At 36.9% G+C, this 23111-nt stretch overlaps 1 protein-coding gene across 1 annotated transcript in view; it reads left to right on the top strand.

The window, feature by feature from the left end:
* TASP1 (taspase, threonine aspartase, 1) overlaps positions 1-23111 on the top strand; it is an 82376-nt gene that overhangs the window by 44211 nt on the left and 15054 nt on the right. Inside the window, exons 10-11 of the mRNA XM_010000178.1 lie at positions 11178-11288; positions 21476-21586. Coding sequence (XP_009998480.1) covers positions 11178-11288; positions 21476-21586 — 222 coding nt within the window. The remainder of the gene's footprint in view (positions 1-11177; positions 11289-21475; positions 21587-23111) is intronic.

Raw genomic sequence — 23111 nt, 5'->3', positions numbered from 1 at the left:
AGCTCCAAATTAATTAATTTTTTTTTAAAATAAAAGTACAGTTGTGGGAACTAATTGGTAACTGAAGGATTAATGTTACAGGAATTCTGTAAGCATCTCAAAACCAGTATTAAAATTCAAGAAATTCAGATAATTTCACAGGCATAGCTAAGATACCTGGGCAAACTGAACTTTGACATCTAAGAATGTAATGCAAGTGCCATTCCATGTAAGAAGGATGATAGAGATGGAGTGAAAGCTTGTTAAATGAGATGAGCATTACCAGTGGCCTTTATGTAGCATAAATGTAAGTAACAGCTGAACTGGTTTTCAGATTGACATAGCAGAAGCCAAATCTTTGGTCTTTAAAAGCTCATGCATGCACGTTTGCACACAATCTGAACATGCATACAGACACAAACTAAACAGCCTCCCCTCTGTGCACCCCCACCAGTTCTCCCCCTCCCAAAAAAAAGAGGCCAAAACTGCACTTTTAAGACCACTTGGAACTCTTCAGTGAGTGCTTTTTGTTGGTATATGAATGTAAACACAGGAAGATGGGTATTATTTGGAGGGAAAGCATTAGTGAACAAAACGCAACCACAGAAGAAACAATAGACCAGTTTTTGGCTGTACTTTAAGAAAACGTTTCCTATTTTTTCCTAAACATAATAGGAATCAAAGACTTTTTGTATATTCTCTTCATTCTAGAGAATATCAAGTGTGACATTGAATCTTCTCCCCAGTTGGAATATCCATGATGATTGTGAATATTCTTCTACTAACTGTGCCAAAAATAATAATACTGGAGTAAGAGGGGTACCGTGGCTAGGAGGCAGGCTGTGTTTTTTTCTTCGAGAGAAGTTGAAAAGTAGTAATTCTCTTTGGATATACAGAACCTTAATTTTAAAACACTGAGATAAATAAACAATTTACAGAAATAGCTAATGCAGAAGGCTTTGAAAATCCAACTCAAAGTGGAATTTTTGAGTAGAAGTGTAGAGACTGAGAATAATGTGTTGCATTCCTTTTTACATCTTTACAATAGTAGGTAGTAGAAAGCATACTTGCCCATTCTTCACGCATGGGTGGTGTGCTTTGTATATGTGTGTCAGCCTTTGAAACCATAAAACCTTTTAATATTGCATTCCTGAAGTCAAAAGTCTTGTGCTTTTTACAGAATGCAGAAATTCTGTACCACAAAGCTGCAAAGTCTCCAGCTTTTACTAGAATCCATCTGAGGAGAATATTTGATACAAGAAAGAGCTACAGTGGTGTTATGTCCCAAGTAGAATTTTAACAATTTATAACCTTAAAGAAAAAGCAGTAGAATCTTTTAATATATTGAGCTTTATCCAAAAAATAAAGCATCTTAACAAATATAATTGGGCTTGAGGACTGCACCCAAAGTTGCGTTTTGTTGAGAAAATAGCAGAGGTATCAGATTTATGGACCTAAATTGAGGTGTAGCTGAGGATTCAGTCTGGGAGAAGTCTTTCAGTGATGTCTTGCTCTTCTCCTCTGCCCAGAGTCTATTCCTGGCTGAATGAAAATCTGATATAAGTAACAGCAAGGTTTTAGATGTGCATAAAGACACACTGCGTTCTGTGTAATTAAGCAAAATGTTTCTTACCAATTTCTTGTGTGGGTGAATTCTCCAGGATCCTAAAAGACTGACTGTTAGGGTCTCTGGTCACAAGCAGTGGCCTCTTCTCATACAGACATTTTAGGGATTACATCAAAATACTTCAAAAGCTGTGTTGCATATACATATGATTCCATAAAGTGAAAAATAGCACCTATTGTGTTGTGAAGAATCACAGAATTGTTAAGCTTGGAAGGAACCACTGAAGATCATCTAGTCCAGCCCCCTGGCCCTGCCCAAAACCAGTTCTTTTGGTTTTGAAATCCTTATAATTAAGGAAATAAGTGTGCTCACTCTTCCTCACCCTGCCTTTTCCTGCTCAAACTTGTACTTTTTGCACATATCTATTCTTCTTTCTAGTCTTTTGTGTGCCTCTTGCTGGCAAAATGGAACAGGTAGTGTGGAATAGGAAATTACACCTATGGAGAGATGGCTTGTGCTTGTTAAATTGGTTGTTGAGCTGTGCCCTGAGCCAGTGTTTCCATCTTTCCTTATGGAAGCTGCCAAACTGTAGATTCTTACTTGAAAGCTCATTTTTGACAGGAACTACAGTGATGTGTGAATCTGTGGAGTATATGATATTAAAGGAAGGTTTAATGCCAATAAATTTAATTGTGATGTAGAATTTTGGTTTTTTGGTCCCTGTGTGTTGCAGGCAGTAGTGGCTGAGCTGGAATCCAGTAGCTGCTGATACCTGGGCAGGTGCCACTCTGGCCTGTCTCCTTCTGTGTCCATGCTTCGAATGTCCAGAGGAATTTCCCGTGCGAATCTTGTATCCTGTACAGCTTGTTTGAGCTACACTATGTGACACATATTATGATACAATTAATCTATTTCTAGAAATATGTATTATCTCTCAAAATCAGTCTGGTTCTGTAAGATTTGGGGAATAAATTGCAATTTAATGCATCACAGATGAAGCAGCTGTGTAAGGAGAAGAGTTATGTCATTGGGTCTATCTCCAGACAGATCAGTATTTACCTCTGAAGTGAATGCTTTTGTCAAGGGTTCAGGATTTGTGTCCAGATGCTGCTTGGAGTCTTCAGTGCTGTAGCATGTGGTGTCTGAACCAACCTATTACCACCAAAGGGCTGTGTGAAGAGCGAGGAAGCAACAGGCAGAGATGATTTGCGGGAATGGTAGCGTTAAGAAGCAGTCAATTAAACACAGTGCTGCAGTGTTCAAAGCTGAGGGCTTTGTCCACAAAATAATCAGAGTGGTTGTTTGAATTGCCTTTGCAAGGGTTGTTTTGAAGGAGAACCGAATGGATGCAGCAGTCAAAGAGTGCTTATTGCTTCTGGAAATTTTAATTTGGCTTAGTGTAATCTTACACTGTAAGCATTAAGCTGCATGAACTTTTTAGAAGCAATTGTCTCCTGCAGAAGGCCCACTGTTCACAAAGTGCTCTGTTCATAACCTGGGGCAGCACCATCTCCTTCTCTGAACACTTAGTCCTGTTCCTTTTGGCCATACCTTGTCCAAACAGCAGGATTTAAAATGAAATGGAGACTGCAGAAAGTTGAACTTTGTATTTAGGTCTTAAACTTCTTTTTTTTTTTTTTTTTTTTTTTTTTTTTTTTTTTTTTTTTTTTCCTGTGCTAGGCAGAAAATAATTATATACCTATATTTAGCTACTCTGTTACTTCCTTTTCTGTAAATTTTATATTACGAAAGTGGTGTAGTTTGGAAAGGTGTAGTATTTGTACAAAGAGCTCAATAGCAACAAAGCTTCCAATCAAGGCCTAGGCAAAAAGTAGTTTGCTTTTTCCTTTCCCCTTTTCAGTTTACTGGAAATCAACCTTTAAGAATATATTAAAAGTAAAAAACAATGTAAAATTCACATCCACTTTGATGTAACCTCTCTTGGTGGTACACCTGAAATTCTTATTCTTCATGATAATTGAAAAAAAAAAAGCTTTTGTAAATTGTTACAGTTATCTGGCATTTTCCACTATTTGTAAATAAAAGATTAATACATTTGTCATATTTTAACTACTTAGTCTTTTTTTTTCCCCTTCTGTAAAATTGTAGAAAAGCTGGATGAGTTGTTCTTCAATTATTTTAGTTTTGTCCATATTAAAACTTAAAGATGCAGAAAGTGTTTTCCCAGATTTCCTTAGAGAAGATACCTTAGACGTAGTTTATCTGGATGTTGAGTTTGTCTTTTGTTATTTTTTAAACCTACCCAAATTTACTGAAATTACAACCTTTTGGCAAGTTTCCATTTGCATATTTTTAGTAGATGTTTCTTAATTTGGAAGTTAATCATCTAAGAATTTTCTGTCTGCAACAAAAATGTACTACATTGATCCCTCTAGCATCAGTGCTTTAGGAATTGGACAGGACTTTGTTTGCAGGTGTTCTTCCTGGCAGCAGGTCAGCAAGTTAAAAATTTTCCCTGCTAGTATGAAGGCAAGATGCAGCAACTGATAGGAGTACAAAGAACTGAAATTATGCAACTTGAATTTAGTAAAGCAGTGCATTATGCTAGACTGTAGTATTTCATGTCTTTTCAGACATTTTATTTTAATATATAGCTAACTGTATGAGTATCTTACCAGCAAAATATTGTCCTGTGTTTTAATTATTTTTTTTAGTCATTGGCTTGCAAACCTTTTGTCAGCTCTTTCTAGAGATGCTGGTAATAACAACCAGAGCCCACGAAAACACAGGTTTCACTGTGTTTCCATTAGGCAGAACTATAAGTTTTTCAGGAAATAAAGCAGAAATAATAGGTTTCAAACCTGTTAACTGACACTTCTCTTCTAGGCACTATTTAATTGAAAAAAAGAGTTGAAACAACTCGGCCAGGTTCAGACTCAGCTGTATGGAATAGATAATAAAATACAAATAACCTGTAACTTCTGTCTTTAGCTTCTGAAAAGGGAAGGTTCATATTTTGGCAGTGTAGTAAACCAGATTAATTTTTCCATTCTTGAATGACTGTGTGTAATGCAAGTTTCCATTTTGTACTCCTTAAAACAAGTTCCAACACTTTGTGTTGAGGTACTGTACATTTCAATAGCTAGACAGGCTCCGGCAGCTTGTCAGAGCTCCATAAGCTCTCTCTGCTTATGGCTTGCAGAAAGAAAGCTAGATTTTCATTTCTCCTTCCATTCAACAGGAGTCTCTTTCATGTCTGAAAATTGAAAACGCGTGTTTTTCAGTGTGGTGCACTGATGTGTGTGTGCCCTCTGGCACACCTGTTTCTAATTTCCTGACTTAAAAGCATCTCCCATCAAAAGAAGCAGAAAAACAATTTCTTTCTGACACGCTGCTCAGAGGCCCTTGCTTTGCAGAAGGCCTTCCTTTCGTTTGCCATCTTGGTTCCATTGGTAGAACATTATAAGATGCAGAGCACGCATTGTATGGGATGTTCAGCTTATATTGTGCTGGGTTCTTTCCCCTCTTGTTGTGGTTATTTCAAGCATTAGAAATCTACTTGAGAAGTCCCTGTGCTGAGGAAAAAACCTAATTTAATCCTGAGTTTCTTGCATGAAGCTCAAATGAAGGAGCAAAGTCTATAGCAAGTTAAGGTTTGTATAACATATGAATTGAGTTTTAATTACTGTTTAGTATGGAAGGTCAGATTAAAATTAAAATATTATTTTCTTACCTTTTTTTCAAAATTTTATGCAGTTTAAAATAGTATCAAGTATAGTATCTGATAATCAAAGACATTAACAATACTAGAAAAAACAACAAACCCACAAAAAGACCCTAGTAACTTGTTAGTTGTGAAAGATGTGCATAGGCTAACTAACCAATTACTACCAAGTAGAGCTATTAACTATTACAGATTACTTTGGAAGGAAAAATACAAAATTTTAAGCTCTACTTTAATTGTTACTTATTTGTTGTCTCAAACAGCATCTGGATTGTCTTTGTAGCTGCTGCGCTGCAGTGTGTACCTATCTGGTAGAATGCCATTAAGTTACATGGGTTTCATTTATTTACAAGCTAAACAGAACAAAACATTCAAAAAGACTTAGAGCTTAAAAAACATTATATGCATACAGCTAAACAGTACTCAAAATGGAAAGACTGGGCCTGGCTCTACTGCGTGATGCCTAGTGGTTCATATGCTCATAAAACTTGCCTTTACTAAGCTTTGTTCCTTACTGGCATGATCAGGTATATATGCAGGAAACACTAAAAATGTGAATTGGGGTATGTAGTTCTATGTAACTTTATGAACTATATTAAAAAAAAAACCACATCTTAAATCTGTAAATGGGTCATTAAGGCATAGAGTTCACGTTTTCTGAGGTATGCATACGTGATACATTTCTTGTCTTGTGCATATAGTGACATTTAGGTACAAAAGAATTGCTTGCTAGAGTATCTGCCGACTGCTGGAATGATGAATGACAGTGGAAAAATTGTCATTTGTCAGCATAGTAACAGATTTCTGTGACTGGCTCCTGTCTCTCATTCCTCTGCAAAAAGGCATGTACTCACTTGTTGTACAGCACTGTACAACATAAGAGGAACTTCTGGTTTGCCTGATCTGATTTACTAATCAGCAACATCTGGTGTGCAATGGAGAAATGACCATCTTCCTATGCCTGAAGCTGAAAAAAAATCTGTTGGAAGGTTTGTGCTTCTCAGTGCTATTTTTGGCTGAAATAGTAACTTGAGAGGACTACTGATAACTTATATAACTCTTAAGTTATAACAGGGTAACAGAAGAAAAAGAGATTATGAAAAAAAAAAAAAGATTGTTCTTGTGGGGATTGTTTATGAATCAATGAGGAGTGTCTGGTGGTATTCTCAGGAATTACACATGGAAGTCTTATTTCCCTGTTGGTCAGCTTTGGACTTTGAAAGAAACACTGCGTTAGAGGATATGTGTCTCTCAGAATCAGATTTAATGGTTTCTTTATGATCATCAGTTTTCTGTATGATCTCCAAGTGGCTTTCAAGCAGAGTTAGGAGCTGTTGGTTGAAAGTAGTTTTTCTGAGTTGTGGTTTTGGGTTTTTTTTTGTGAGTTTTGATTGGGGTTTTTGTTATGTTGTGGGGCTTGTTTGTTTTTAAATTTGGTTGTTTTTTTTCTTTTTTAGAGTCTGTTTCTAGGCAAGTGTTTTAATTTGAGTGCAAAATAAACATGTTACAACTGTCAAGCCATATCCTTCTTAGCTTAACTTTTCATAGGAGCCTGTTCTTGCTGTGTGCCACTGGCGAATTTGGGAATCTTGGTTTGTTTGTTTTTTTAAACTTCTTGCCCCTTAACCTAGGAGGCTAGAAACTTAAATCAAAATATCTGACTTTGCATGTGTGTATGTATTTATTTATTTATCAAAATAGGCTGTACATTTCCATTAGAAACATGGGTCACTTTGGAAGCAGTGATCCTAGGGGAAGGCAACTAATTGTACTTACCTCTGCAAACATGAACAGCAGTAGTTCATGCGATAGTATCTTTGTCAGGAGAAGGGTTATGAGTAGGCAACTTGGTGTTTGCACAGTATTACTGTTAGGAAAATAATGTGCTTACTACATGAAACAGCTATGTCAGTGAGAAGCACTAATTCAACCCAGTAAATTTTTCCAAGTAAGTCATCTCCATTTGAGTCACTCTCATGTGAAGGCGTATGGATGCTTTGGTCTGTCACTGCAAAGTGTTTGTCTCTGAGGTATAATGAGCTTTGGGTTACCAAAGAAATCATAATCTTAACTGGGAAAGAATAACAAAATTATTTGAACTGTTTACAGGAAAGTTACTAAAATGAGTGCATTTGAGACCTGAATGTAGAAATGAAAAATTCTTACTGAGGGTTGTTAGTTTGGTTTCAGTATTATTCAGTGAAAAACCACAAAGTATAGCAACACGCACAGTTAAACATAGTACAATGTGAGATAGTTAAGCAAATGCACCAGATTTACATTTTCATCAGGTTATATGCATGATTTGGAAATGTTTTAAAGTAGCCTTGACTGTAGTTGCTGTCTTGAGTCATGTTGGCTTGAGTCGGAAGTTAGCTAATGGTTAGATTACAAGTGAATGGAACTATAAATTTGATCCCACAATTTTATATTGTAAGTGATAAATCAGGTTCCAATTAGTGTAATTCCATATACATTTATTTTGTGTCTAGCTCTAGTATAATCTGCCATGGTTTCTCAGTTTGAGGCTACAGAGACATACAGGTCTGCTAAACTTGCAAGATAGTTCATACTCTGGTATTTGTTTCTAACTTAATAGGAAGGGCTATTCTATTGGAATAATTAGGGTAGTTCTTTTTCCCAGCCTTTATCTGGTAAAAATATGTGAAACACTGCTTAGTTGTTTTTCTTGTTCAAAAATAGATGTTCCTTCATCAAAAACTGCAGTAACATTTTTTTCTTTTCAGAATGGGTGGATTCTTTTCATTAGTTATCTGTCCCTGCAGATTGCTGGCATGTGATGTGTTGAAAGATTTTTACGTACATTGTCAGCGGCAGTGTGTAAGTTCGCTGCCTTATAGGTTGACATAAATACGACAAAAAGAAATTACTTTGTCTGTGGGGATGTAGAGATGTGTGATGTGTTAGTAGAACTGCAAGGCTGTTTTCCTTGTGGTTGATCCTGTATCACATCAGTGGGCTGCAGCTGTTCTTCACCCATGTTAAGTTTTCTCTTGATTTTTTTTATTTTTATTTTTTGTAGCAGACTTGATGTTATGGGAACTCTTCAATAAAGTCATTCTCTTGGGGCAAAACAACTTTATACATCATGCTAAAAAATGACTATTGTCTTTTTTATGCCAATTTAGGAATTACTTAAAAATTGTGAATTAGTAACATCTGGTTTTATTACTAGATGCATAGGAAATGCATAAGCTCACTCTGATTTTTTGTGTCTCATTTGCTTGATTCACATTCTAAGCCCCATGCTGCTTACCTCATGGAGGGTATAAATGTTACATTTAAAGGTGTTAACATGTTCTTTTCAAGAAAAAGTAATCTTGCTAAGTTTTTAAAGGATCTTATGCTCCTATATGGTTGTTTTGTTGTATTCTTTACAGGAAAATTTCATTTTAAAAGTAGCCGTGTTGTGATCTATGGGTAAAATGCATCTTGCAGTTTTTGGATGATTTTCCTATATTATTTTGTCTTGAATAAAAATGTTAGCTAAGTCAATTCTGTAGTGGACAGAAGTTTTTGAGCATAGAAGTAGTGATGCAACAAGAAGAGACACGCTCCTGTAAGCAGGTGTTGAGGACACTATTGTGTGAGCCTCTTGAAGGTAACATTCTAACCAGGACACTTGCCTCAATAACTTGGGATCTTGACAGTCTCATTCTAAACACTTGTGTTCTCAGAAACTGCTTCTTTTTGCTGTGTAATTGTTCTAGTATTTCAGTTCTTTCATTTTCCTGTAAATACGTAACTTGTTTTTTACTCAAATCTGTTTGCTATACAAAAAAATTCTGTCTTTAGTGGCAATTTTATGTAGATTGAATGCCGAAGTACCCCACTTCAAACAATTCTGTTTAACTGAATTATATTAATCAGGAGACTCTACCCATTAGGAATACATAACTGAAGACTTAGATGTAGTTTTATGATTGATACCAAGATTTTAAGACATGTGTACCCAGTTTTTTTGCAGTCTGCTCCTTAGGCTTATTCTCTGACATCTATGTATATATAATGCTCCATAGGGTTTGGGGTTTTGGGTTTTTTATAAATTTGTTTTTAATCTTGGAAATGAGAGGTGAGGGGTCTTTTTTTAAAACAAACAAGCAAAAACAAACAAACAAAAAAAGCCCAAAAAACAACTTCTGTGTTAGCAGTCTTTCAAGAACAATGTAAACTCACTTTTTCTTTAAGGGGAAGGCTATAATTTTGGGACAAGAAACCAGAAAGAGCAAGTCTTAGAGTAGGTTGCCATGTTAATTAGAGCTTAAAAGTGGTGGCAAGGACAAGAAGTCAGTCCAGTCTGTGAGTAGCTCCAAGACACAGTGCTAGACCTGCTGACAGGAGTTTGTGCAGTGTTGTGCCCAAACCAGTCAGTGCTCTAAACTTGGCATGTTGGAAACTCAGTGATGAGACTCAGCAGGCTGCACTGGAGCCAGTTTGGGTTGGATTTATTTGTTAGTTCTTTCTTTGTGCCAGATCTAGGCTGGCTTCCACCAGAGTCACTCAGTTTTCTCTGTTCTGGGCTTGGCCTGCTAGCGCTTCCAGTAAAGTGAATGTGATCTGTGGATACTGAGCTGCCTTTGTCTGAAGCCAGCTCAGGTCTGATGTCTTACCAGCCCTGGCTCTCTGCCATATGAAAGCAGCTAGATTGATTCCAGCCATAAATTGCTTCTGGAACCTGCGTAGGTGTCTTTATGTAGTTCTGCACCTTGAGCTAGTAAGTTCAGCTGTTTTATAGCTGATTTTTGTATGGAGCTTGCACAGTGCTTGTGTTTCATTGTGGTCAATGAGAAGTTTGCTAGAAATATATGTAGATAATTGGGAAATGAATGTATTTGAGTTATCTCTGTATGTTCTGGTGTCTAATGAAGTTTTAGCCCCTGATACACTCTGAAATTTCACTGTAATCGGCTGCATTTAGATCATTAAAAATAATTGTTGTGTCACAGCTGTTAAATTAGTTATGGCTTTCCCTTTTTTCTAACTGGATATAAGACATTTCAGCTTAACTGGTGCTTTGTTAGACGTCTTCTAGCTGGTTCATCCTTTTCCTTGCCATTGAGGAAAAATGTCAACAAATGTGAAGCACATTAGTAGAATAACTGTTGTTTATATGCAGAAGGTATCACCAGTGTGTTTTCCTGGCCAAAAATACTTTGATCCAATAAACATGCACTGTGCCATTTGACCACAACTATATGTCCTGAAGCACATTACAGAAATGAAAAGAACGTGGGAGAAAGCCAGCAGGTGTGAAAGCATTCCTGCAAATTAAAAGTAGCACTAATGACATACTTGTTTTCGTCATCAGCAAGTTTCAAGGGATAGTTGCAGAAAGCACTGAGGTAGTAAGGGGTTGTTTTGCTGGAGCATTTTTGTTTCTTAAAGATAAAGCTTTAAAAATCACAGGAATTTTTATTTTGAGTCCAGTAAGCAGCCACCCTGTTAAAAAAGTGTAGGTGAATTCACATATTCCTTTGTTGGGAAAAAGGCTAAATTGGATGGTCGGAATAGAAGATTACATCTTGCAAAGAAGTTACTGTGGCATTCACTAAAGATTTTCTTGGTTTGAAGAGAATTGCATCCAAGGATTATTCCTGTGAGAATGATTTGTAAGTGGATTCTTTGAGAGGGAATTGCAGGATCTGGATAAAGATGACAAGTCAGAGGCAGTTGCATTGTTTCTTCTCAATATTTCTCTTTCTTCTTTCTGTACTTAACCTTTTTTGGTTTATGACTTCATGCAGAAGAAATTTCAGGAGAGTTTTGAGAAAAACTGCTGACATAGTTGAGGTTTTGTGTGACTTTGTCACTGTTTAGAAAATAAAATTAAAAAAAAATTATTTGGCTCTGATGATGTAAAATAATAAGAGTTTCTTCCTAGTGATGTCTATATTTTGACTAATCCCAATCTTAACATTTCTTTAGGTTGTGGAGAGCACCTTGTCCGAACCATACTGGCCAGAGAATGTTCATGTGCTTTACAAACGGAAGATGCCCACCAAGCTCTCCTAGAGACTATGCAAAACAAGTTTATTGGTAAGTATGTGGTGCTAATTACCTAAACATTGTATAGTATTGTTTAAAATGCAATTAACCCTATTAAATAAAATTAAGAAACTTATTTTTCTGATTTCCTGTTCAAGTGTTATGTTGCAGTTGGCTTGAAATTTAGTGTTGCGTTACATTTAAAAAATGTTAAATCAAATGAGAGAAGAATATTTTAGGAAGTCTAAAGGAAAACTCTTGGAAGTATCTCAATTGTTATGTGAGTCATAGAATACCCAGAGTGGTTTGAAGAAAGAATTTCCTGCCTGAATCACTGGCTGTGGTGTACAATTGCATATTTTAGAATTGGTGGTTTAGGGGCATTAATAAAAACTATTAATCATGTTAACTCTTTTAAATATAATAAACCTCAGAACCACTGCATGTTCTAATTAAATTCTTTGGACAGACAGATTCTGGTTTGCTATTTATGTGATGAAATTAGTTTCTTGAAAAAGTGAGGCAGACTTCATTCAAGGCTATTTTAAAGTAAAAACATTTTTTCCTTGATTTCAGAGGATTAAACATGACTGCTTATACATGTTTAATTTTTTGTGAAGATACATCTTTTCTTTCTTCAAGTTATAACCAAAATACAAATGTAGTATTTTAAAATATTTATGTAAGCTTGAACTCTTGAAGGTAGCATAGATTCCAGTGAGGCTTCTGGCATATATGGTTACTTGCACTGTCTTTATAGCCCTTCAAAGTTTTGAAGCTTTAGGATCCATAGACAACTGTGACCTTAAAAAATTTCTTGTGGACAACAGAACTGTGTTGCCATAGTTCACTTTAATGCTATTTTAATTAGAACTGAAATATGCATATCATTTTGAGACGCAGGAATCTTTGCTTTTGGTCACGGCAAGCAATGTGTTGCAATGTCTTTATTTCTGTTTATAATGTTTAATCTATATTAAATTCTGCTTCCTACAACATCACATTTGACTGACTTTAAGGGGAAGTCACCTTTGCTCTGGAAGGCTGCATTTGATAATCTACTACTGTGTTGCAGTCATTTCTAGGTGCTGGAAGAATGAGGAACGAAGTAATCCCAGTATGTTCCCCAAAGAGATTATAATACAAGCAGCACAAATGTAACTTTTTGTATTTAATCATTTATTCCAGCGCAGAGTGGCACAAAATCAGAGATTTATTTACATTAGAGAAGGCTTTTGGGAAGGATGCTTGTGATAGCTTCACTAATTTTTAACAGTACTCTGAAAGAGTTACCTGGAAGTGGCCTAACTTCGGAAAAGTCACATATTTAATTCATACTCTAAAGATTTACCATGGATTCTCATAGAATCATTCAATGGTTTGGGTTGGAAGAGACTTCAAAGATCATCTAGATCCAGCCCCCTTGCATGTGAAGGGACACCTCCCACTAGATGAGGTTGCTCAGAACCTCATCTAACCTGGCCTTGAACACTTCCAGGGATGAGGCTTCCCCAATTTCCCTTGGCAAACCTGTTTCAGTGTCTCACGACCCTCATAGTGAAGAATTTCTTTCTCATGTCTACCCTAAAACTCCCCTCTTCCAGTTTGGATTCATTACCTCCTGTCCTCTCACTACAAGCCCTTGTAAAAAGTCCCTCCCTAGCTTTCCTGTAGGCATTTTGTCGTTGGAGTACTAAAACCAAGTAAAAATTGTACATATCCATATGCAATTGCATGTTAGTGCACACACAAACACAAAATAGAAAGCTACTGCCAAGTAAGTCATAGAAACTGGCCGATAAAGCCAGAAAAATTCAGGAACTCTTTAATTGAGTTACCTCCTTAAAATTTGAGTTTTCTGGGTTTTCTTTTTCTTTTTGGTAATTGGTAGCAAAAATGCAATACTTGCTCTAAATATATTGATCTAAATGTATTTTACCACCAGTTTGCATAGCAGATGTTTTTATTTTGTGTTAACTGGCAAGTATGTGGCATATGCGCCATATACTTAAGTGAAAATGTTTGTATTGGACTTAAGAACAAGTTGAATGTTATACCTGAAAGTATTGTTATACCTGAAAGTTATACCTGAACGTATTGTTATACCTGAAACTATTGATGGCAGGAAAGAGGAACTGCACAGACAGAGATACTAGGCTAACAGTGAGGCAATGTATTGCTTTGGGAAAACAGACTAAAACCAAGGGAAAGCAGAAAGAATGACAGTATCAAATGAATGATTTTCATTATAGGAAAATAAAAAGTGGCTTTTTCAAATTCCATGTTTTAGTTAGGGATAGGTCTGTCTTGTAATTTCAGAAACTTATTACTTGAAGTTTTTGTTGCCTGACAGCAGGTACCTGTATTACTTCCACAGATGTACATTGAGGTAGTGCTGATGAGATGCGTATAGATGAAGTGCTTGGTTTCTGTTTTGTTTAGAAAGCATAAAATCAAGTTTGCCCTCAGCTGTTCTAGGAATGAAGACTGATTGAGGAAAACCTCTAAATCCAGATACATCTTACTTTTTACATGTGACATAGTTCTAACTTTCTAGCTAGTAGTGTAATTTTGGGGGATCTTGGCAATTCTGAAGCTGGGATGCAAAGTTATGTCCTGTCAGTGTAATGCGATAGTTGAAAAAATTTGTTACACTTAAAACATTAGGCTTATACTAAATAATTCTTTTTCATCTGTATTATCATGGATGATGGTGTGCTAGTTTTTATCTCAGGATGTATGGTATGATGCTGGATTTCTTACCATTGTGAAACAATAGGATAAAACGAGCTCATAGCCTACTTGCTGTTGGCATGGATTATTTCCTTGCTCCTCTTTCTAAAAGCCCCGTTTTGTGGTCATGTCAAACTTGCCAGAATCATAATGGACCAAGGCCAAAAAAAAAAGAAAAAAGAAAAGCTTTTTTTTTTAAAAAAAAGAGCTATAATGTTTTGTCAGAAGTCAAAATGTGCGTTACTTGTGTTGGAGGGATGAACAGCTGATTTTGGCAGTTGCCATCAAATTGGTGCTTCCTGTTTACAGAACTCTCTGAGTCTCTGCAGAGCCCTGGGAATCCTTCCAGCTAGGGAATGCTTGGCTTAAACAGTTGAGTGCTGTTTAAACAGCAGGTGATGAGCAAACTAATGGCAGATGTGCTTCTCTCATCCTTTATCAGAGCCGGCTTATCATGGCTAATGCACAATTATGGTTGAATTGGAGGTGAGAGAAATTAAATGTAGATTTTTAAATATTTTTTTTGGTAAATTGAATGGGCTTGATATCTTTAGTTGAAGAGCTCTGCAGGCTTGGTATGTGGTCAAAGAATAGTGTTCTGTAAACACAAATACCTTCCAAACAGAAGAACAGAGGATTTTGTTACTCATCATTCCTTTCAAATATGGCCAAGTTTGTGGAATGTAGACTTAGAGTAAATGTTTGTGTCATCTCACTGGCGGGAAATCTGGGCTTTTAACAATGGCAGTGTTACGAATTGTACTTTAAAGTTTCTTACAAAGTATTAGAAAATAATGAGCTGAACTACATAGTTGGAATTTGATATTTGTTCTGTCCTTAGCGAAAATATATTTGTCTGATCTTAAGTTGTGCTTCAGTTCACAAATGAGCAATGTCTGCAGAAAGGTGAGAGCAGAAGGGTAATGCTGACACTTTCTCTTTCCAAAATTTTGTGTCAAGTACCTCTCTTGGGAGCAGGAGTTTGAATAGTTAGGAATCACAGAATATTAATTTCCCAGTTAGGAGTAGTTACACTGGGTGGTAAAAAAAAGCCTAGGACTTAAACCAGTTACAGAATCACAGAATCTTAGGGGTTGGAAGGGACCTCGAGAGATCATCTAGTCCAACCCCTCTGCCAGAGCAGGATCACACAGGAATTTGTCCAGGCAGGTTTTGAATGTCTCCTGAGAAGGAGACTCCACAACCTCCCTGGGCAGCCTGTTCCAGTGCTCTGTCACTCTCACAGTAAATAAGTTCTTCCTGATATTCACATGGAACCTCCTATGCTCCAGTTTGCATCCATTGCCCGTTCTCCTATCACTGGACAACATTGAAAAAAGCCTGACTCCATCGCCCTGATCCTTGCCCTTAACATACTTGTAAACATTGATAAGGTCGCCCCTCAGTCTCCTCCAAGCTAGAGACCCAGCTCCCTCAGCCTTTCCTCATCAGGGAGGTGTTCCACTCCCTTAATCATCTTTGTGGCTCTGTGCTGGACTCTTTCAAGCAGTTCCCTGTCCTTCTTGAACTGAGGGGCCCAGAACTGGACACAATAGTCCAGATGCGGCCTCACCAATGCAGAATAGAGGGGGAGTAGAACCTCCCTTGACGTACTAACCACACCCTTTCTAATGCACCACAGGATGCCATTGGCCTTCTTGGCCACAAGGGCACATTGGTGGCTCATGGTCATCCTCCTGTCTACCAGGACCCCCAGGTCTCTTTCACCTACACTACTCTCCAGCAGGTCAGCCCCCAAGCTGTACTGGTACATAGGGTTGTTCTTCCCCAGATGCAAGACTCTACACTTGCCCTTGTTGAATTTCATCAAGTTTCTCCCCGCCCAACTCTCCCGCCTGTCTAGGTTTTGCTGAATGGCAGCACAGCCTTCTGGTGTGTCAGCCACTCCTCCCAGTTTAGTGTCACCAGCAAACTTGCTGAGGGCACACTCTGTTCCCTCATCCAGGTCGTTGATTAGAACTGGTCCCAGTACCAACCCCTGAGGGACCCCACTAGTCACAGAACTCCATCTAGATTCTGTCCCATTGACTACAACTCTCTGACCTCTTCCTTTCAACCAGTTCATAATCCTGTTCACTACCTGATCATCAAGACCACACTTCCTTAGCTTATATACAAGGATGCTGTGAGAGAGTTAAAAAACTGTCGGTGACTATTGTTACACAGTGTTATTGTTATTTATACTGAGGAGTTGTGATGCTGCATCACTCTAAGCTTTGCAGTATCCTTTGTGGTTTTGTAACAGAGGAAAGATGCTATGGAAGCATTATGTCTTCTCCATAGCACAGAGGAAAAGATTTGAGAAGAGACTGAAGTGATTCTGAAGTTCCATGTGTTTCATTCACTGCAAGTTTACAATTTCACAAGTGGTATTTGATGGTGGGCAGAATTGAATAGGTCTGTTTGTTACCTGTACAGTGAAACCAGCTGACAAACTAACTTAACTAACATACATGGTGATTTTACACAAGGGATTGTCTAGGCCCTGACTGTACTTCTTATCAAAAGCATTGGGATTTTATTGAACAGTGGTATCCTCAGCAACTCAGTTTCTGAAAATCTGACCTGTAAAGATTGAAAGTACTGGTACTTTTCCTTGCATCTTCCTTAAAAATTCTGAACAGATGTTTTAAGTTACTTATCATTAATATAAAGATATCTGGTTTCAGACAGCTTATGCTTAAATATTTAACAAATAATAGTGCATGAAATTAAAAGCAGGCTCTGATTAGTGTTTAAATATTCCTCTAATGTTTATTTAAATTGTTATCTTGAAGCTTAGTGGGTTACATTGCAGAAGCAGATTGGTGAACAGCTTCACTTTAAACACATTCTGTACACAAGCTCACAAAGGACAGTAGCGTAGGTGATCTATAGATTAGTGACCTGAAAAGAACTGATTTTTACTCACCTTATAGCAGGAGAAGATTTAGAACTGTTTAGCTGCACTCCATTGAAAATGGGGGGTGCTCAAGTGCTTAATTGGTTGCACCACGCCACAGTCAGTATTTAGGCCAAACTTCGGAAGACTTTGAAATCTAATGTAAACAATGAAGCTGGTAATGGTTTCTCTACTCTGGAAGAGTATAAATATGAAGCATCTGATGAGCAGCTGGTTAGTCCTTTAGCTGGGTAGGTGAGGTGTAAATAAAACACTTTACAATTTAGTATCAAATCTATCCTAGGCTGGATCTGTCCAGTAGCTATAAATTATTAAAAAAACAACTCTTACCAGTCACATGCTTTGGAGTAGGTGAACTTCATTCTGGGATAAGTTTAATTTGCAAGAGACAGAAGAAAAAAAATGTTCTTCACTTGTAGCTGTAGTTCCTCCAGAGGAGGGCTGAAGGTTGAGGCCAATATTTGCCTTAGCACTTGTGAAATCTCTCCTATCCCAGGAGAGATCTCCAGGTCTGAGACTGAACCTGGGTCTTGGTGTTCAGTTGTAGTTGCTCTTGCAGAACTTGGTGGAATCTGTGAATGTGGAGCTGCTAGGAACCTCTTTGCTTATATTTAGGAGATCATTACTGCAGATTAGTAACATACAAGATATATAAATAAAAAAACTTCTCTGTGTCAGATAGCAATAACAGAACATTTGAGCTTTGAAAGAGGGAAATGTGTTTTATAAAATATGATTTTGTGACTGGGGGAGGTGAGGGTTAAACCAAAACTACTTAAAGATTATTTTTGTTTTATTTTTCTTCATACTCCCTTTTTTCTGGTGGGACCGGTCAGTGCTAACAGACTGCACTTAATACTGTAGGTGAAGTTCTGCTTTGGATTTTTTCATGCCACATTCTTCAGCATCATGCCGGTGTAACTCAGTGAGTTTCATGAGGCTTAAAATGGTATATAAAGGCCTGAGTTTTGTAATTTTGTCATTAGCAAGCTATTAGATCAAAGATTTGTCTAGCAATTCTATTTTATTGCTGTAAAAAAAAAAGGAATTTTTAGCCAGTAGGCATATTTTGGTTTTTTTTTGCTGAATTTTTAATTATGCAGCAAGATCTGTCATTCTTAAAAATGCAGAGAGCAAAAATTATGGAGTGTAGGAGTCAGATTACTTTTTTCTTTAATGAGAAACCATTATGATTTGAATATACATGGCTGTATTTCAGTAGCACCTTTTTTCTTCCTGTTTAAATATTAATTAAATGTAAGGTATGTGAAAAAATGCCATTACCTATATTGTTATTTTTACAGAAGCCTGCACTACAATTTTTTTTTTCAATGGCTTGGCTTTATCAAAATTATTTTTGTAACTAAATTACTGAAATATGTTCCTGACCTTGGAATTCACAGTATTTGGGGAACACTCAAATTAATTTCTATGTACAGTGCATGGATTGTGTTTAGAAATAAAGTATAATACTACTTCCTACCACTATTTTTACTGATTTAGTAACAGATGCATGGTATTCAGCTGTCTAGAATCTTGCTTCACATACACTTACCACTTACTCATTTGCACTGTATCACTGTGTTAAAACACACTCTTTAGCATGTGTAATCCTCAGTAATAAGGATTCTGCATATGCAGAAATACCTCTGTTTAAAATAATATTACTGTATTTTAATCCATCTTTTAACTTTTTAAGAATTGCTCTAGTTGGAAAATAAAATATTTTCTCTGTTTTAAAGAATGTGCTGTTCAGTGTGTGTTTAATTTGGCTTAGAATGTGACTTCTAGTGGAAGACAAACAGCCTCTCTCAACTTACTGTTGTGTAAATGTAGGCAGCTGTTTTTTACTGGCACTTTTTAGAGGTAGATTCATCACAATTTAGCCAGTGCAGTGAATTGAAGGTACAAACTATATTGTTGTTGATTTTGCACTGAGATAGTTTTGCTGAAATTGCTGGTGAAAGCAGTTGGAATAGATGAGGGTGTAGTCAGGCAGTTTGCTTCTAATGACTCTGTGGATGTCAACATTCAGCAGAAGTGGGAAAGAGATGACTGGTGGAAGTAGTGTGGGTGACAACCATTGCCGGGGTTTTGCAAATGACTGTTTGTCCTAATTTCCTGTTTGGAGATCAGAAGAAGGGATATGTTCTTGTTTCAGACTTTTTCTCCTTTCCAGATTAATGTTCATTCTGCAGCTGATGATAAAATGATGTAGAAGATTAAACACTGGCTCTGTATTGTTCTTTAAAAAAAAACATCTCCAGTAATGGAGCTGACAATGCTAAATCTCAGTAATTTCTTGAGTTGCAATTCTACTTTGGCTCAGTCGCTAGTGCTCAGTCTCTACAGCTCCAAACCATGGCTGGCTGCAACAAGAAAGCCAACGTGATCGCATAATTTTTATCATTGTGGTGTTGTACATTTCTCAAGGTGCTATAAATGTGGATAGCCTGTAGGTTCTGAGTTGTGCTGTTGTGCACCACTGGGCAAATAACACTGTTTCTGTCTGTAGGAGAGATAATGCATCCCATCTTTGCTTTGTTTGCATAACACAAACTTTTAAGACATTTCCAGGTTTAATTCAAAATACCCACTACAAGTCACTGCAAAACATTTTACTCATCTCTGTATCCCCCCAGTACTGCCACTATGGTCAATTCTTACGAAGTTAGTGCAGTAAAAATCTGCTCTTGTTTGTTGTTCTTCTCGTTAAGTTTAAAAAGAGAGAGCTCAGCATGTACAAGTTATTGAGATTATTAAAAATTTCATCAGTGATGGTGGCACATAGTTGACAAAAATCCTGGAAAAATGAAGAAATGTGTGATTTGTTTATTTACAAACTTCTCTTTCTTCTACTGTTTCCTGAGTATGGGAGAAAAAAACACACACAAGTAAAAAAAAAGTGAGTGATTAACCCACTGTAAGCACTTCTAGAAGCAGAAATTAGTGGCATCAAGTCTATAATCAGCATTTGTTGTCTGCTTTTGTGCACATTCAAAATGTCTTAGTGTTTTAGCATGGCCTTAAATATGCTATCTGCTTTAAATCATGTTTGCTGGCAGAGGTCTGAAGTAAAACATTTTAACCATTCTACTTAAAGAGATTATGGCTATTTTTCACCAGAACCTTGAAAGAACCTTTCACAACCTTAGCCAGCATTTGGTTAATGTGGTGAAAGTATAAGAGAGATACTTCTTATCTTGGAAAGCACAGAATAAAAGATGTTGATTTAGGTAGTAAAACTTGCAACTTCCCAAGTCTTGCATTGGTTCACAAGGGGTTTGTCACAGTGTGTAATACTGTAGGTGTAATTGGTACCTAGAAATGGTTCTTGTACAAAGTAAGTGGCACTTTAAATATAATATCTGTTTGTATTAAATCAAGTAAGTTCTTACTATTTGTTAAGCACGCCACATTTATTATTTTCCTGCAATATGGGCTTCTATTGTAATGACGACCTTGTATCACCTTTGAATGTGGCTGCTCTTATGTCAAGAGAAAATGTGGTGAAGCTTTTAGTTTTTCTTACAGTAAAACTGAAAATTAGTTATTATTGGGGTTTGTTTTGTTGTTACTTGCATTAAAGGAGTAATTGTAATAATATGAATAGCTGTGGGCAAATTGAAGAGACTGATGAGCAGATCCATTCTTGCAGCCAGCAAATCCTTTTCCAGTGTCTGTGTACTAGATGTAGTCTACTGACTTATATAAAATAAAATAATTGAAAAGAAATATATGAAATGCCACTTTAAATCACTGTGTATTGCAAATGTGTGATTAGGGTCTATTTGAGCTTAAGTGCAACGGTTTGGTTAATTTTGTGGCTCAAGACATTTTAAATCATACATAGATCATACTGTTGTTTCCACATTTAAAACTATAGGAATATAATTTCAAATTACAAACCAGAAAAAGAATACTTAGACTTGATTCCCTTCCAACCCAAACTATTCTATGATTCTGTGATTCAGCTAACTTTAAAACTTTTCCAGCCTCTGATAGATGATTTTTTATATCATATGTCTCAAATTAACAACAGAAAAGCCACTTTAAAAAGTAGGATGTGTTTTGGCTTTCCTAGGAAGACAGTCTGTAGCAGCTTGATGTCTCTGTACAAAGTGCTTTAAATTGGTAACAATGAATAAACTGTAAAAGTGACCCAAATTTGCTAGATTTTTTTCATATGTGGCCATCTTTATATTAATTATAGTACAGAAAGAACTAAATATTGAGACATTATTTTTTCAACTTTGCACTCCATTTTTCATTATTATATCTTCCTTGATCCAAGAACAAATGAGCATTCAGAAATGTAATTTCCCTTTTTTTCCCCTATTCTATGTAGCTATTTTTCCTTTCTTGATTATTGGTAGGTTAGTAGATTACTATTTTGAAAGTTATTTATTAGAAACACTAGAAAAAAGTAAAGTTGATGCTTCTGTAAAAGCAGTGTATGACCTGGTCGTCTTTTCAATACTTGGTGACAAGATCAAAGGGGAAAGGAGGAAAAATTAAATAAAGAAATGTACCCAAGAAACTATTCCTATTGCAAATTATTCTCCCCAACCATTTTACTTAGGTTCACCTTTTCTAGCCAATGAAGATGGTGTACTTGGAGGTGTGATAGTTCTTCGGTCATGCAGGTGTTCAGCAGAGCCTGAATCATCACAGGAAAAGCCGACTTTACTAGGTAAGAAATTCTTGTTTTTACTTGAGCTAGGTGCTAACTTAAAGTGAAAGATGAAATAAAAACTGTCTGTGCATGTTTTCAATTGTTCCAGGGCCACAGAGGAGAGAAAAAAGAACTGAAATTGTTTGGGACGCTAAAACTCTAGAAAGTGAAATAACACTATTAGCCTTGTTCTCTAAAACTGTGGAAAGAACATTCTCTCTTACTTGGTATTTCTGAGCAGAATTGTGATTCCAAGGGTTGTGTGGGTTCCTTCTGAAATCATGGCATAACAGTGACAGTTTCTTGTGGCAAGACAGGGTATGGTCCTTGTAGAACAAATTGCATTTTTAGCTAGGAGAGCTAATACGTATGACTTCACTGCTTCTCAGTGGTTTATATGCAAAAAATGCTACCTAGGAAGATCTTTGTTCCTGTTTTTTTGCAGGATAAAAGGTAAAAATTTGGAAAATAGACTTACAGTTTGAAGGGGAAGTTGGTTTATGGTTAGAAATTTTTTTGTCACGCCCAGGAAAATCTGTTCTGATAAGTCGCAGTTACTGTTTGCATACACAGAAAACGGGAGTACTTGCTGTTTACATTGAGATCAGCAGCAATCCGTATTTCCCTTCTGTCAGTACCTGACTGGTTAAAAAGGCTCTGAGCTTTACAACCCTTCAGCCCTGTTTACATCATAGAAACAAAGTCTTTGTCTTGCTGCTTTTCAAGGGAACAAGTATATGATCCTGTCATGCAGTTTGTTGTAGAGGACCAGCTAGAGAACTGAATGCTGTAGGCTACTGGCAGAGGTGGGTGGAAATACAACCCAGAGACAGTAAAACGCATATTCCTCTTTGAAGGCAAGGGTTTGGGACTGGGGGCATATAAATTACTACAGCATGACACTTGCACCATCTCCTTTCCTGCAGTGCTTCTCAGATGTGGGCATATATGTCTCGTATTGCTATGTGATTATTGGGTTGCATGGACCTGATACATACTTACTTTATGCTACCAGAATTAAAGTTTTTTTCCTTTGTATAATTCTTTGCTTTATTGGTTTCTTCCCCAAGTGTTTAATGAATCACTGTCAGTAGCATTACAGATTTGAAGTGGTTTTCATATCTTTTAAGATCTCACATGACAAATTTGATCACCTCAACTTTGTGCATTAAGGCGGGTCATAGCATCTCACCCACTAATCTTAAATTGCATAACTTTTTTTTATCTGTAGGCTCTTGTTTAGAAGGACACCTCACCTTTCTTTTAATTAATTACTGCTTTTGTCCCACTAAATCCTAACATTGTATCACCAGAGTTTACCTGCTTAGAGCCAGCCTGGAGTAGCAGGCGGAGTGTGTGCTAAAGTCAATCAGGCTGTGGATGTGGTCTGCCTGGATTTCCATAAGGCCTTTGACACTGTCTCCCACAGCATTCTCATGAAAAAACTGGCTGCTCGTGGCTTGGATGGGTGTGTGCTCTGCTGGGTAAAACACTGGCTGGATGGCCAGTTGCAGAGAGTGGTGGTGAACGGAGTTACCTCCAG

Source organism: Chaetura pelagica, unplaced genomic scaffold, assembly GCF_000747805.2.
Source record: "Chaetura pelagica isolate M959 unplaced genomic scaffold, ChaPel_1.0 scaffold336, whole genome shotgun sequence".
Classification (NCBI taxonomy): Eukaryota; Metazoa; Chordata; class Aves; order Apodiformes; family Apodidae; genus Chaetura; species Chaetura pelagica.
The sequence above is the reverse complement of the archived record's forward strand: the minus strand, read 5'-3'. Positions and strand labels throughout refer to the sequence as shown.